Source organism: Symsagittifera roscoffensis, chromosome 8, assembly GCF_963678635.1.
Source record: "Symsagittifera roscoffensis chromosome 8, txSymRosc1.1, whole genome shotgun sequence".
Classification (NCBI taxonomy): domain Eukaryota; kingdom Metazoa; phylum Xenacoelomorpha; order Acoela; family Convolutidae; genus Symsagittifera; species Symsagittifera roscoffensis.
Window position 1 is genome coordinate 16,630,959 of NC_087069.1, and position 17,172 is coordinate 16,648,130.

At 37.0% G+C, this 17,172-nt stretch overlaps 1 protein-coding gene across 1 annotated transcript in view; it reads left to right on the top strand.

Moving 5' to 3' along the window:
- Positions 1-17,172, top strand: part of LOC134853393 (uncharacterized) — a 196,480-nt gene that overhangs the window by 35,282 nt on the left and 144,026 nt on the right. The window contains exons 7-16 of the mRNA XM_063869385.1: positions 2,175-2,397; positions 2,969-3,171; positions 3,318-3,527; positions 3,879-4,005; positions 6,144-6,232; positions 6,691-6,920; positions 7,220-7,437; positions 7,709-7,833; positions 9,144-9,281; positions 10,274-10,432. Of these exons, the coding sequence (XP_063725455.1) occupies positions 2,175-2,397; positions 2,969-3,171; positions 3,318-3,527; positions 3,879-4,005; positions 6,144-6,232; positions 6,691-6,920; positions 7,220-7,437; positions 7,709-7,833; positions 9,144-9,281; positions 10,274-10,432 (1,722 nt within the window). The remainder of the gene's footprint in view (positions 1-2,174; positions 2,398-2,968; positions 3,172-3,317; positions 3,528-3,878; positions 4,006-6,143; positions 6,233-6,690; positions 6,921-7,219; positions 7,438-7,708; positions 7,834-9,143; positions 9,282-10,273; positions 10,433-17,172) is intronic.

Below are 17,172 nucleotides of genomic sequence, written 5' to 3' on the forward strand. Positions count from 1 at the left end.
GAGTGTACTCTATTTGGTAAGAACATCAAAACTTTCCTCACAGCGGTGGGGGATCATCGGAGTTGTGGGCTGGTGGAGATATCGATCCACACCATATAACGGAAGTTAGGAACAGAACAATTAGATCCTAATTTTAAAAACCTGAAGTCAACTTTACAACAAATCATTGACGATATTCGGAAAACTAAGCATTCTACGCTAAAAGTATCTCCTTTTGAGTTACATTTTGGGAGGAAGCCTAACACTGAGTTTTTATTAGCACGTGATAATGTTGTTCATTCTCCTACTTCAGCGCAAGGACTGGAAAGGAACCTCCTAACTCCGGAGCAGCGTTCAAGCCAGGATTACAGCCGCGAAAGTTGTACCCAGAGGAGTGTCACACAGCCCAGAAATCCCGTATAAATTCAAGCCACTCTTTGGTGTGGGCGAGCGTATAGCGAATAGTCAACCGTTTAAAGCCTTGGAGAACCTTGCGAAGGCAGCTAACACCTGGAAGCAGTGGAAACGGTATGTGCCTCCACAACAAGGACAAGATCTTCTCCGTGAATTGGCGGCTCGTAATAGCGACCTCGCAAACTCGCTGAAGTCAGGGATCACAAAGGGAACTATACGTTTTTACGACAACGTCCGCAATGCCTCAGCACCAGCACTCTCGCATTCACAGAGAATGAACGTGTCGTCCTCTTCGAGGCCCAAAAGACTCTCAAAAACGCGTAAATTAGAAAAATTAGTTTCACAAGATCCTCTAAGAGTCAAAATCTTTCGGAAAGTTCTTGATGAAAAATCGGGAAAACCTCTGTTCAATCTAGCAAAAATCAAGATTACTCGTGTTACGGATCATACTTACATTACCGACAAAGGGAAAGTCTATCGAAAAATCACTTAAGCCTAAGACATAATTTTAACCACCCTAAGTTTTCAGCTACGCCAGGCACAGTGGGAGAACGCTTGCAGCGACAAATTGCTCCTCGGTCCCAATCTCAACTAACTACTACTCCAGCTAAAAGGCATACAAATGAACCTTCAAAGGGCAAGGTGATTGACTTAACAGCAGAGTCATCAAGCGAGGACTCATTGATCACTGGTCCCCAGCTAGAATTGGTGGAGGCACCGGTTACATCGCCTCAAGGATTGGCTCCCGCGATCGTTACATCGAAAGCTCCAATTATCAATCCTCCAACTAATCCCGCCTTGACATCTCCTACAGGGGCGTTAGCAACACCCCAGGATCAGCCACAGCCTTCCGACACTGTCCCTCAGACTTCAGCAAAGGACCCAGCGGCTACTGGCCATATGGAGGTTGACAATCCTACCTCCCAATCTTCGAGCGAGTTTAACAGATCATCTAATCGGTCTGAGACACCGACGAGGTTTTATGGAGATCCTCTTCGCCCTTCAGTTAAGAGTGTAACTGAATCCGACCCTGCGGGGCCTTCGTCACAACGACCAAACACCGATAAAACTACTACGCCATTGACCGATCAAATTACTACGCCGTTCACCCCGATTGTTCGGAAAGTGCCGTTTTCCAGAACTAAGGAGCAAACTACTCCGTTTAAGAAAACTAGAATCGAAGAGAATGATAAAACTTCTTGAACTTTAAAACTTTGTAAGCTTTGCTATATTGGCCTATTGCTTGGGTTATCACTAACCTATGTTTGTGCTTAATTTCTTTCTCATTATCTTGCCTGATTCATTCCGAAATTTATACTAAGATACATTTTTTTCCAGAGGGGGAAGTGTCATGAGGCGACCTTCGGTACCTCATTATATTCTATTTACTTATGTATTGTCTTATATAACTCTGTCCCAATTATCTACTTATAGTGCAGTAAATTGATTCAAGGTTAAATCTCACCAGCCAAATCGTTTGTCACTTGAGAATCTGAAGCGGTCACTTGCGAAAGCCTTAAGTGTGAAATTTAGTCATAAAAACATTAAACATCAAGCAATACAATCAATTCTGGAACCGTTAATCATTTATTCATTACTCTATTCTATCTATTTATATATTATATCTAATTCAATATTCGAATTTTACAATCCCGTTTTCCCTACTCAAACTGAAGGAAATCTCATCGCTGAACTCACGAACAACCTTTTTTTAAAAAAATTACACACGTGATTAAAAAATCCTTCGGTATATTTTTTCCAGAAAACCTTGTTTTTTTCAGATCCTGGTCCCGTGGCTCACCTTGACCTCCACACCCACTACACCGACTACATCAGCCTCACCTGGGCAGCCCCCCTCGTGGGGTCCAATGCGCCCACCTACTATGCCATGATCATAGACGGGAACAGTTCAATTGTGAACTACACTGAGTATGAGTACAATGTGACCAGAGGGGGGACTGAGTTGAGAGATAGAGACGTGATGAGTTTCACTGTCATGACTGTGTAAGTTTTCAAAGTTTTTTTGTAGTTTTTTTTGAGGCTCTACCTTATCGAAAGCCCATCAATTAGTTCAGCTTATTATGTCACTTTGCTTAGAAGATGTTGAATTGTTGATCTTTTTCGCGCAATCGTTGCTTCTCCGCCTTGAGAATAGCCTCCATTAAAATATAAGAACAAACGCGGCGTTGAAGTCTTACTTATTAGAAAAAAAATATTGAAACAGAAAAAATTAGGAACGGATTGATTGTGCTAAGGTTCCTAGATTTTCTGGCATAATTTATATTTGTTCTCTATGAGAATGATTTGAAGAATGAAAAAGATTTGTAGAATGAAAATGATTTGAAGAATAATGAAGATAACAAAAAAGACTAACAAAAATAAGAAGCTGATATAAAATTTTATTTAGAAAATTTTATAAAATCTAAAAGTCAATGGGATTTTTTTTTTTATTTCAATCATTTTACCCTGCTTTTTAAACCCACAAAAATTATAAAATTATACCGTGACTGTGACACACTTTTCTCATTCCCAATTTCATGTAGTAGTTGCTAGTGAAACTGAATTGGATCTTCAGGTACTCCTGTCCCAACAACGAAACCTACACAGGAGCTGCCACTTCAATCAGCGGCTATATAGGCCCCTTCCCCCCTAACATCACAAGTGCAGTGCCTCTGAGCACCACGGGGATCGAACTGCATGTCATTGCTAATCTCACTTACGACCAGAGTGAAAACACCACGTTTTTGATCACGAGGAATGAACAATATCTTAGCACTGGTTAGTATCACCAGCGGATTTAGAGGTAAGCGGACGCCTCCCCCCTCAGGGATAAACAATTGAATGATAAACAACTGCGCTTTATCTGCAGTATCTCAAAGGGCCATAACGCTATTACCTAAAGTGAATTATGATCATGTTTCCAGTGCCTGCCGCAACCCACGTGATCCAGGACACCCTCAGTCTCCTGCCAGGATACCAGTATACCTACGTAGCTAATGCAATCCAACGTGGTCTGAAAAGCAGAATGTCTGCCCCATTCAAGACGTGCACTTATCCTAACTTGCCAACTGGCCTAAAAGTGATCAGTCAGAACTCAGAGTCGGTCACGCTGCAGTTCGAATCCCCAATTGAAGGTTCGTCAGTTGATTTTTCAGTTACAGAGTTTATGATAGCTAAGCGTAGGTTCCTTTTCAAAAGGACTAGGGTCCCTTACTCCCCCTCATTTTCTGGGGCAGATAATTAGCAAATTAGCTCACAATTAAAGTTTAGTTTTTGTCCCTAATTGCCTATTCATTTTTGATAAATTTTACACTAATTCATAATAATATCGAGAATTAACCACCGGGTGAAAGGAAAATAAACTGAAAAACGTCATGTATTCAAAAAAAATATTCAGTGAAAAAAAAAATTGAAACTAATGAGAGCTTCTATTCGGATTTTTGAATTGTAAAAGCTGAAAAAAATTGATTCACAGTTTAATTCAGGTCGCGTGGACGGGTTTCTGTTCACGATCGATGGTGGCTTCTACTCTGAGCACGTGACAGACACAGTACAGGGTACTCACACAGTCACTTTTCCGACCACAGCCTCAACACTCTCTGTAAATGTCAGGTCAGCATCCAGAAAAATGACGAGCTTAATTGACAGAAATCACAATAAAATAAACAAAATCCTTAAACTTTTTTTCGATGACGTTCAGTTTCGATGGCGTTCAATTTCGATGGCGTTCAATTTAAGCCTCGATTTTTTTTGTTTTGGTTTTAGTTTTTTTTTGAAATTCTTAATTTGAATCTTTGTAGTCGGAGAGCCTTGTTAAAAAAGCTCGTTGCTATAATTGCTAATCGCACCATGTTATGTACTGATGAGCTGAATCACTGATTTGTTTGCTTTTTTTCCGACAATCAAAAAGTTTTCAATGTTCTCTTTTGATTATCTTATAAATTTTGATAAAGTTTCTGATGGAACATCAAAAAAGAGTTTGTTTGAAAACAATTGCATGATTCTATCCTGCAACCATAGTCATTCAAATTGAGCATGATGGAAAAATTGATAAAATTGATTCGTTGAGTTACAATATTACACTACGTACAGGTTGAACTCCGTGGCGTGGATCGAAAAAAATATCATTCTAGGTCTTCAGAAAAAGGCTAATCAATTGAATATTTCATAAAAATGTGAAAAAAGTCTGAAAAATTTCTTGCGGGGGATGAGTGTGTTGTCATATTGAACTGTTTCGATTGCTATTTGCATCCCAAATTAGATACTTCATTTGAGTATCGGTGTGACGAAAACAGTATGAAACTGATTCTAACTGAACCTCATTTGTAAAACATGGTTTCTTACTATTTGAAAGATTTTTAGGTAACCTATAACAACGTATTACTTTGAAACTTTCTTATTATTTTGAAAGCACAATACTTTCAAAACTTATAATGACTTTTTTTACTACCATCGACATTTTTCAGCCTTGAAAACTTTTATCGTAAAATTATTGGCTTCTCTACCATTGTACAGTTGTTTACTTACAACCATCTACAGAATTATGGCTTTATATTTTCAAAAACAATTTTCAAATGAAAAGCAAATGGATCGAGTGATAGTTTATAAGACAAATGTTTTTATCGTAATTTGGGCTGCAATATTTCGACATACATTTTCAGAGTGGGAAATAATCAGTTGGAGTTCTTTTTCCAATTAGTTCAGAAAATTGTGTCGTTAATTTAGATATTAAACCCGGGTTGATTTCCATACAACGAAAAAAACCTCGGATACAATTCTTTACACTAAATTTGAATTGGCGTAATTGTTAATTTAATGTGTTTTTCTTCTTGTTCTGATCATAAATTTGGTGTATCGTCAAACAACTGAAATGCTATTGATACAAAAAATCTTATTAAGAGTAATGAACGTGGTGAAGACTCTTATATATATTTTGTTGATTTTTTTTCAGTAAAAGTCTTAAAAGTCCATAATAACTACAGATGTGCATTCATACATATTGATGCATTTTTTAATGCACTTAGGTATATATGCACTTCTTGAGTTCAACTGAAATTCATTTGCTGAAAGTGACTTAAATACCAATATCCATTCACGAACGCGGAAATCGCAAGAAAAACGTGAATGATTTCTAGTTTGAAAAGGGGAAATTAACTTTTAGATTTCCAGTAGAAAAAAACTTTACCTTTTGATCCGATTTTCTCTAGTCTAGAAATTCAAAAAAATTAAAGGGCATGTATTTTTTATTTGAACTTCGAAAGTTGAAAGTTTCAATAAAGTCAGTGTTTTTTTTCTATGTTTACTTGAGTTAATTACTCTTTCCAATCTTCGATAAGCTATGTTTAAGCAGTTACCATTCATTTTAGGAGATCGAATGATTAGCATTTTTTTGGATGACGAGGAAAAGTTTAACTTTGAAATGCAGTACGAGCTTTGTATTCAAACAAACAATTTTCTAAGAAAACTACTTCGCGAGAAAAACTTACTGTTGTGCTCATAATGCAATCAGGAGCGAAGTAATTTTTTCAAAATTTCTCAAAAAACTAATTCTTTGTAGTTTCTATTTTTATATGCTGTGAGCAATTAATTTGAAGTTTTTAGATCGCAGAACCAGCATCATTCAAATTGCTTGCAAAAGTTAGAAGTTTGGATTCCGGCTACAAAAACCTCCAACACTTGAAAAAAATTGACATTGTAATGCAGCAACCGGTTGTTATCCCGTTTCCATTGAAATTTCTTCTGATTTTCAGGTCTTACGTCTTCTGTGAAATGACAGTGAATGGAGGCGAAAACACTACACTTCACAGTGAAGACATGCTGTCCATTACAGCTCACACAAGTAAGAACTGCTCAAAATTGCAACAGAAAAATGAAAACGGAAACTTTGTTTCAGCAAACCCTGATTAAACTTCATTGCTGAGATAGACTTTATGTATCTGAAAAGTTTGAAAAATTGGATATTTCAAACATAAAGATAGTTAACAGAAAACAACATTTTGAACATAAAACTAAGTTTTAACACCATTTTGTATGACACTTTTAATGACAAACTTCAGTGATGGAGAAAAATATCGAGCGAAATAATTAGCGCTCCTTTCAAGTTTGCTGTTTGCAAATCTTTTACTAATGAATTTATTTTTTATCGGTTAAGTTCTTACAAATTGAAATTTAAATTACAATTTTTGAATTCGTCTTAATTGATCAACTCAGCTTCTATCATTTCCTGTGTCTTAGTACCACCTATTTATTCATTAGTAAGCATTTTGCCATTCTGTACAAGTTCATATTAATTTCCAGCGCCCCTCCCCCCTGCCCTTGAGCTAGTCCCCCTGGGCGAGACGTCAGTTCAGATCAGCTTCGATGTGACAGACCCCGCTTTCACTTACCATTTATGGAGGGATGGTGTGAAAATAGCTTCTGACTTCAGCTCGCCCATCATAGAGGACACTGGTCTGATTGCGGGCACAGGTTATATGTACAAGGGAGCGGTGGAGAAAAACGGCGTGCTGTCTGAAGTGTCAGATTTCGTAAGTTTTCTGTTAGGTTTTTTGTCAAATCAGAAATCTTGTTTTTTTTCTTCACAATTTTGTATGTTTTTTACATACATTTTTTACTCGGTTTCGATTTTTTCTCAACTTTGTAAATAAGTCATTTTAAAACCGGATTAATGTAATGCAGCTCAAATGTAAGGGTTCTGCCGAAAACTGTCGCTGCCGTCAAAAAAGAATAACAAGCTTGAAACTCTTTAAAATTTAAATTCTAAAATTATATCAGATAAAAGAATTAGATAAAACTCATGTAACAAAAACGCAAGACCCTATTATAGGCAACAGTTCATACCCTTCCGCCCGCAGTGTCCGAACTGAAAATGACAGCTGTCACTCACGATTCACTGACTGTCAACTGGCTCAACAACATGGGTGAGATCACTGGATTCTGCATGTACATTGACGGAGTTGAGGATTCCTGTTTGACGACTGCTCAGTTGAACATGCACACGTTTGAAGCGTTGAACCCGAACACAGCTTACGAGTTGAGAGTGTAGTAAGTAAACGTCGATTGTTCCGAGATCATTTTTTTGTCCATAAAAGGATCTTTCATAATTTTTCGTTTTTGCTCAGACTCTGTTCGTATCTTCAAAAGTGTATTTCTGAATTCGAATTACGACGTTTCTTTTCCCTTAGTCTAAGTTGAATCTTTCAATCTCAATGCGCATGAATACAATAATGATGAATCCAGTTATACTAAATATCAAGTATTTACAACTACTTTCCATGTAAATGTTCATCCAAGTATAAATTTGAACTGCTTCCAGTACGTACATTCTGGTGAATGGGATTGAGATCAACTCCTCCGTGACGTCCATTGCAGACAGGACTACCATGGCCCCTCCCAAGATAACTGTGGCCCCAGGGGACATGCCGGGCACCATGGTCATCGGTGAGTCATCAAGATTCAAGATTCAATTAATTACCAGCTACAAGGAGCAAGCCTTAGGTAATAAATATATGAAATGTTTGAAGAAGTCATCAAGGAGCATTGTGCTCATCGACTGGTCACCTTGGAATAATCTAGAGAAAAGAGTAATGAACAACCTCAGTTGCGGTTTTCCGCACTTGAACACCTTAATGGGGTCACTAATGGAGTTAAATAAAAGCCACATGCCTACCAAAAGCTCTAATTTTGCTCAATTTTTGTAGTTTTTTTTTGTGTTTTTCAGGTAGATTGTGCAGGTTTTTTTTGGCGTTTTTTCAAAACTTAAGGAAAAAATGCTTTTAAATTTGATTGAACTATTGATAAAGTCTTTCTGAAAACTCGAAAACTCTTCTTTGCGATGTTATATTTTGGTTTTTGTTGACATAAAGTGATAAAATATCTGCTCAATCACATTGCAAAAATTAAGGAAAAATGTTTGAAAAAAATTTTTAAACAAAAAAGATCAAAAATAAGGCTTACATAAAATTCGTGTAGTTTCGTGACTATTTTCGTGTGTCAAAATCATGTTTTTATTTCAAAGTAGCTAAAAAAATAGGTTGGAATTGTACGCATCTACGTAGCTCACTGTGCTTTATTTGAACCTTGACACCCCAGAACTTATTTGAAGCTGGATGACACGCAAAAAACACCCGTTTTTCTTATATTAAAATCATGAATTTGATGCAAGAGCGTCTTCAGTCTGAACAGAGGTGGATCTAGGATTTTCTCGAGGGGGAGGGGGCGGATTTTCAAAAAAATGTCGAAAACTTTGTCAATCTTTTTTTTAGGTCGACCAAATTAATTTTCTGGGCTCTCACAAATTGCTACAAAGACCCCAAATGTTTGAAAAAACATGCCAAAAAAGCGTTTTCAGTTTTTAGACACTTTTTGGAAAATTTTGACAAAAAAAAATGTGTTTTTGGCGCGAAGTATATTTTGGAACCGAAGGCTCTTTTAGAGAAATTTTAGGGTCAGTCAGCCAAAAATGAATATCTGACAATAGTACGAGGGGTCGGCTTTGGTTCGGCAGGGGGTCGAATCCCTGATTGGAATGGGGGGGGGGGGAGGTGGCAGACATCCCCCTTCTAAATCCGCTGGTGAGTCTGAACGAGTAAAATTGGGCGTATATGCTTTTTGTTTTGACTAAAAACTCTTGTGGAATGATCACTTAGGATCGAATCATTAGTAAAATCAGTCCTTTCAGTATTACATTATTATTAGTATTAGTCGAATTATTTCTGGTTTTTTTTAAATTAATTTTTGTCTCTGTTTAGACTTTGTGGACTCACAGTACCCTGTGACGCGTACAGTGTACAGACTGGGTCCAGATGGAGTGTGGGAGCAGGCGTATGACGTCACCGACCCTTTCTATGACTCACAATTGCAGACAGCCAAAGAGTACACGTATAAAGGTACACGCGCTTTTTTTAATTCTTCACTTTTTTAAACAAAAAAACTTCACATTTTATCATCAAAAGCTGCCAAAAACTGAGAGGGGATGTGGAGGGCGCGACTGTTTTCTACTTTTCAAATTGGTTGCCAAAATTTTCGAAAAGGCTTCGATACTATTATACGACGGCCATTTCTGGCTGGTCAACCATAAATTTTTCTAGGACATCTTTTTGGGAACGCACGCCCAAAAATTGGTTATAAAATCAGTCCAAAATCTTATAATTGGTTACTCCGCAGAACACCAAATATGGTCCCATTCTAGGGGTTTCGGTAGAACTCAATTGTTTTCTAAAAGGCTGATCAAGAAAAAGTGCCAGCGCTACTGCACTCAAAAAACAAGGAGTGAATTGTACCCTCAAATTCTATCGCTAAATTTTCAATTAGGGGCGGGTTGAGGAGGGGGCGAGTGGGCGGATGCTCTCCCCCCCCCCCCCCTCAGGGATTCAACCCCTTCCCGACCCAAAGGGTCCCTCCTTTGTACTATTTTCAAAAATCCATATTTGGTGATGGACCCTAAAAATTTTCTAAGGGCGCCTTTGGTGCCAATATATACTAATTTTGAGGGGGCAGCGCGCGCCGAAAAAATCGATTTTTTGGTCAAAATTTTCCAAGAAATGCTTAAAAAGACGCAGAAAATTTGGCCAAAACAGGGTCTTTTGCTTTGGGAGAGCTCGGAAAATCAATTTGGTCGACCTAAAAAAGGTCGACAATTTTTGAAAGTCCGCCCCCCCCCCCTCGAGAAAATCCTGGATCCGCCCCTGAGTCCAACGTTTTTTTGAAACAAGTGTGCGCTTGTACAAATTTCAAAGAACAAAAATTTAAAGTATGAAAAGAATTAGTTCGTTTTTGAAACAGTTTGTACTATTTTGTATATAAGCTGTCATTTTGCTCGGGAAGTTTCTCTTATATTTTATCCTTCGATACACGTTCGTTCATTTTCAACTTTCTTCAGCCACCTACACTGGTCTAAATGGGGCGGAGAGTGCCTCTTCTGATCACGTGGTCATGTGCACCCACCCTTCCAAGCCAGTGTCACTGCAGATGTCCAAAGTGGACCCCACCAATGGAGTGTACATTGCCATGTGGGGGCAACCCAACAACCCACCCACTGGTTAGATGCATAAATTGTTAAACAGTTATAACTCCCTTTTTTTTTGTTCCGACGGTTGAAAGTAGGGAGGAACTTTGTTTTTGGGCGGACATTAATTTTTTTCTGGTTTTCTTTTTTTCTGGTTTTCAAGCAAAATCAGGAACCTCAAACAATAATCTGAATCGGATTAGGTCGAATATCAGCTGCGATTCAAACGACATTACAAAACTTTTAAAAAAACATTACAAAAACGACATTACAAAACTTTAATAAAAGTGTCCCTCAGGGATTCGACCACCTACTGATCCAAAGGGTCTCCCTTTGTACTATTTTGAGATATCCATTTTTGGCTGACGGACCCTAAAATTTTTCTTAAAGTGACTTTTTGGTCAAAATTTTCAAAAAAGTGCCTAAAAACGCTTTTTTGGTCTATTTTTTTCAAAATTTTGCCTGCAGCGCACAAAATTGGGTAAAACATGGAGGTTTTTAGTCATTTGGGAGAGCTCAGAAAATCAATTTGGTCGAATAAAAAAATCGAAAAAAAATTTTTTGACTATTTTTTGAAATCTGCCCCCCCCCCCCTCCTCCTAGAGAAAATCCTAGATCCGCGCCTGTTTTTAATAATTAACTTTTTTTCTGTTAAAACTATCTAAATTATTTGACAAGAAATGTTTAGAAATGAAATTAAAATTGAATTAAAAAATGTACATTTTAAATTTGTACAATTTAATTTTATATTTGTTCTATGTGAAAAACTTTTGCTGAGTTGTTTTTTACAATACAATTTTTAAGCTTTCATTTAGTTCTTTCATTGTACCAAAACAAAAAAGACGCCATTTGAAAAAAAAAAACTTTTTTTTATTAATTTTTTTTCCAAATTGTGATCGGAACATTCTGTGCTGTGCTACTTGCACAGCAACCGGTTATTCTTGCAACTAATTTGTTTTTATCTCTTCTCGGCTGAACCAACTTAATATAATCAAAAATCATACGGAAATTTTCATTTAGCTCCAAGGTTTTTCACTGCCCGATAGCTGACATTTTTATTCCTGCATTTTTGAGGTCTTGTATTACTGAACTAGCCCAAACATACTAAAATTTAGACCAACTGTGAATTCAAATGTTTTTTTTCTATTCAATTTTTTCAACAAATATGGACGAACTTTTTCATTTCTGTTTTTACGTTTGCATAATTAGAGTTTGGATCGTGTACAAAAGAAAAATAATTTTTTCCAATTTGTTATTGGCGATATCTTATAGTGAGCTCAAATTCGTCAGATCTGAAATATAGCAAGTATTCAGACTACTGTTTTAAAAATTCTTTGATACATTTTGCTCCCTGAATCATTTTCGTTTATCAGCCAAAATATGTTTTTTAGGCAAATTGCTGGGCAAAAAATTCAGCTGAAAAAATCCAGCTGAGTGAGTTATGACCGATGGGTATAACTCATAGAGTAATTTCGGATAGGGTACACCGTCTGCTCGTCACGCTATCTTATTTTCGGCCGGATAGATTCGGGCAACTTCTTAGTCTAATACCGATCCTAATCTTACTCTTATACTATCTAGTCTCAGGTTGTTTAACTAGTCTCTGCTAGGCTCAATAGATCTAGGGTATACTGGTTTATTGCGGCTGCTGAAGTACTCGGGAGAGTTCAACTAATTTCTAAGTTAAATTCAAATCTCTCTGGTGCTGAAATTACAAGTAATTTCAGCACTTACAAATAAGTGGGTTGTTAGTTAGATGGATCATGATTGGTTAATATTAAATACTTTACATTGGAAAAATATCTAATTTATCCAATCATAAAATGTAGTTTAGATCAGGTTCCACCCATCCGGGTTTTACAGAGTTTTTTAGAATAATTTTTCTGTAATTCGAAGGATGGATGATGGACGTTGGTATTTGGCGAACATCATAATTTTCTTCCGTTTACTCTTTGTTAGAGAAGTTCCAGGAAGCTGGAGTTAGGGACATAAGACGTTGTGTCTTCTAGTGACAACGACTAAGTCTCCGCAACAAACTCAAATCTGATTTCAGAATGGTTGGCTATGTCAGGTTTTTCTGTTCTTCGTGGAGAACTTCTTTTGTGTCTGATCTAGTTTGGGAATGGCGTGGAGATTGTGCGTGGAGGGGATGCCTGGTTACTCGGATCTGTACGTATACTTGAGCATCGAGGTGGTCATTGGTCTAGTTCAATGAAGTCCTTTTCTGCGAAGTCAAGTCGTACTCTAAATCCTTTGAGTTGTGATTGTGAGCGGCATATCGATTGTAGTTGGCCATTCTCTCTCGAGTGTAGTGGGGTCGTTTTGTCTTTAGATGTTCGTCCTTGGTGTTGTATTCTGATCTGTGTATTGCATAATGTAATTTACATTTTATAAAACTTTTATTAGTTTAATATTTTTTAATTATGATTTTAGTTAGTTGTTTTCACAAAAGCTTTTTGTTTTAGTTTGGTTATTTTGAAGAGTTACTCACCCTTGAGTAGCTCTTATTAAAAATAGGAGTGTGGTCACAAAGCGTGGATGTAGCGCGGTGGGTTAGGCCGGCTATAGAGCATGCTCAGGACGTCCTTCCTGATGGGTTAGGCCAGGAGTGGGAGTATGATTTCATGCGGTTTCTGTGAGGGGTCTTGTTATGTGACAACGTTTTATGTTGGGTTTGTTGTGGTTTTTCTTATGTCTTGTTGGTTGTGTCCTTTTTTCAAAAATCAAATTGTTTGTGGTATGGGTTTGTCTTTCGACTTTTTTGTGTTTTATTATTTCTTTCTGAGACTTTTTAATAGTCTTCAAAAGAATAATTTATCCAGTTTTAAACTGGGTTAATCCGGTTTGGGTACCGTTGGTTTCCTTCTCTTAGTCAAGCTGTTATTCTATGATTTGTGGTGTTTAGTAAGCTGCGTTGGTTAGTGTTGTTTAGTATATAATTCCTTTCCAACCGGGTTAAAGGAAAGTTTGAAACGTGTTATCTTGTGTTAGAGTTGTTGAGTGTGAAAACTTGAAACTGAAATTCATTATTTTAAACAATTCTTCGTGGGCGAGCTGTGCGAGTGTGGATAGAATTTCTGTGCGAATGAATGGAAATATCAAAAGGTTAGTACTGCATTTTTGTTTTATCAATTTACTACATAGAATTTTAAAATTTACTGCTAGTTATGGGGGAAAATTAAGTTACAAATTTTCATCATAATTAGATTTACTGCTTGTGAGGGAAGAATTTTATAAATGAATTTACTGCATTGGTATTAAATTTATTAAATTTATAAGTGTAAAAGATTAATAGAATTTTGAAATTGTTTGAAGAAATTTTCGATTTTTTATTTTTCTTTTTGTGAATTTTTTAGATGATTGTCGGATGAAGGCTAAAAATCTAAAGAAAACATGGATAAAGAATGGTGAGTTTTTAATATTGTAATTAGTTAGTAATTTACATATAATTCATACTTACCTGTTAGTCGTCGGGGAAAAAACCGTGGGGGAAGATGTCGTGGATGAGATCGGAAGTTGTTAGTAGTTTAGCTAAGATGCGGATGATATTTTTAGTCTGAAGCAGTGGCCAAAGCAATTGAAGTGCCTTAATGGTGGTTAGTTCTTCAGTGCCAACTGCAAACTCATAAGGTGTGTTTTGGATTAGATTATATAATTTGTGATTGAATTTAGTGTTGTGGATGAATTCTAAAATTGGGATTTCTATAGGTTGTACAAACTCGTGCGGGATAAGGAAGGGTCGGGATTCTTCGGCGTTGAAGGTCTTGGTGATGGGACAGAAGATGTACATTTGGGTTATGGGATCATAATTGCGAAGAATACCATGAAGGTTAGTATCTTTAATGCAATATGTGAAATTTAGAAAAAATGGTGAAGTGTATTTGGAATTAATGAATTGAAAACGATGGTGTGGTTGTCTAGAGGGTGTGTGTAGGTCAAAGTGATTTTGGATGAAACGATAATAACTATATGTGTGGGTTTGTTTAGTGCGCAACATAATATCGTGTGAGCAGTGTAAATCTCTTTCGTGTGGTGCAAGGAAATGAAAGGTTAGTGAAAATATGTGGAAGCGTTCTTTAAAACTTTCGTATGCTTGTGTGTCTGTTAGTGCTTCTGAAATAATGTGGTCAAACTTACGATCGAAGATGTTTAGTGTAAATACATATGGTGTTTTGATGAAAAATTTCTCGGTGATTTGTGGATTAGCGAAGCGATCGTCGTCTAAGAATTGATCTTGGTTAGCTCTGATGATGTTTCGATCATAGTATTCTAGTGTATATTCATTAGCTCTAGGTGCAGTGTGTGTTTTTAGTGATTTGTTATATCCAACGTAAGTAAATTGTCTAGTGGTTAGTGGTGTAGTGAGTCGATATAGCATGTCCTTATTTCGCTCTATATCGATGTGAGTGCTAGATAAAGGTAAGCAAAGGGGATTAGTAAAATGATAATATGAGGTCCAAGAGAGAGTGGGCATTAAAACGTATTCGTCTACAAAGCTGCGTGTTTCGTTAGTGTCGTGAGGGGTGTTTAAGGTGTATTGTGGGAATGAGGGTAAGGTGATAGCTAAAAATTCTTTTGTGTTAGTATGCTTGGGATGGTTGATGTATTTACGGGCTGTTCCTGGTTTTGCTGGGAAAGGATGGTTGGGGAGCTTTCTTTTAAAAGTGCGGTAAGCTCTATTAGTGTTGAGTGAAGATTCAGTAGATGTGGACGACGGTGCTAATGATTCAGTATAATTTGAAGAGGGTGTAGGGGTAGGGGGGTTGGATGAATTTATTGTGGAGGAGATTTGGTTTATGGTTGGGGTGTGAAGGTGGTAGGGTTGTTGTTGGAGGGTAATAAAATTATCTAGCTCTGGGGAGATTCGGGGGGTGTCTGGAGAATGAGATGATTGGTCAGAATGAAATGAGGAGTAGGTTGGGGTAACTTGGGAAGCATAAGAGGGTGTGGAATTGATTGGGTCAGGGTTATTTGATAATATAGGTTGAAAAGGGGGTTGAGAAAAATTTGAAGAGTTATGAAAATTATTGGATGGGGATGGTTCTGAATCGGCGAATTCATCGGGGGTTTCAATATTCGGGTTATTGAGTTGTGAGGTGGAGTATAAAACTGAGATGTGTGAATTAGTGTCGGAATTCATGCCTGATGTTACATTACTAGGTGGGAAATCGGGTTGCGGAAAAGCAAAAAGTGGTATTATTGGGATTGGAGAGGTGAGGTTGGTTGGGTGGGAATTTGATCGGTGTAGGGATCCAAGTTGTCGGCTCATCGTGGGCTAAAAAAATGATTATTTTGAGACTGAAAAGCGGTGGTATGGGGTTGTTCAATAATTTGTTCATAAGTATTATCATCCTGTGACTGGTGTGTCATTATATGTTGGATGGGACTTTGTGATGTGGTTGGTCGAAAATTTGGATTATGTGTGATTGCTAAATTTCGAAAATTTCGTGGGACTAGGGATAGTGGATGGTTATGTGGTAGGGGTGGTAATTGTGGTGCCGTTGGCGTTGTGTCTACATTGTTATGTTCTTCGTCGTATGTGTTCTGTCGTGTTGCTATTTTTGTGTTGTATTCTTTTATTTGTGCGTCTAAAAGAATTTTGTTTATAGATGAAGAAAAAATTCCAAAAAATCCTGCAAAGAGTATGCGTGCTACGCTTGCTTGTCTATTTACTTGTGTGTGTATAGCACATGTGTTGTAAATTCCTTTTAAAAGTGAGAAAAGAAATCCAATAAAGTTAAGCATTGCGTATAAAATAGTCAATTTTTCTAAGATGTAGTAGGGCCATCCTAGAAAATCAAGGATTTCATTTTTGAGTGTAACAAAGCTAAAAATGTTGATTGGTGATATATCTTGGGGACGGTATTTTTCACCGTTTAGATATATATAATCTTTAATATCTTTAAAATATCCGCTATAGTCTTGCGTGTAGATATCGGCAAATCCTGCGGTTTCTGCAAGTTTGCGTAAATTTTGGTCAATTGATTGTCTTTGTATAGTGTCCATTTGTGTTAATAATTTTTGGAATTGTTGTGTTCTAATGTGATGTTGAATATCTGATTTTGAATATATTCCTATGGATTGTAAGTCTATATTTGGGTTTCGAGCAATAGCGCGAATGCTTTCTGGTGAAAATTTTTTGAGTGATTGCATTAATGTGGGATATGGAGTGAGAAGGTAATATTTATCTTCGTCAGGGTTTAGTTGTACTACATTGTGGCTATTTTCTGATCCACATGGGACTGCGGTATCCCAGAAATAGGTTCTTCGTGAAAGTGTGTCAACGAAATGTACTTTATTCTTATAAAAGATAGGGATTCTTTTATAACATCGTTTATCTTCAAAAACGTATAGTGGTGATACTTTTTTAGTGCAAGTATAAAACCATAATATGTTTCTTTCATAGTCTAAAAAATTTGATCTATTTCCTGATAATAAGTATCCTGCGTAGCGTATTTTTAATACTGCTAGTGCAAGTGATTGTAATATTTGTGTTCGTTCTAATTCGCATAGTTGGTGTAGTGTTTCTAATTCGGAGAGTGACATTTCTTGAAAAATGCGGCTAATTGTGTAATCTAGTTTCATATCTAAGTGAATATCATAGTGGATATTACCGAAATATGTAGTATTCATTAGTGATAATTCTTGTAAACGTGTGCTTCTAGTGTCATGGGGCTTTAGATGTCCACCAGGTTGTCCGTTACTTTTTTGAAAATTAACTGGTATATATGATGTTCCTTCGTTTGGAGGATGACCTGTGGCATATGGGTCGA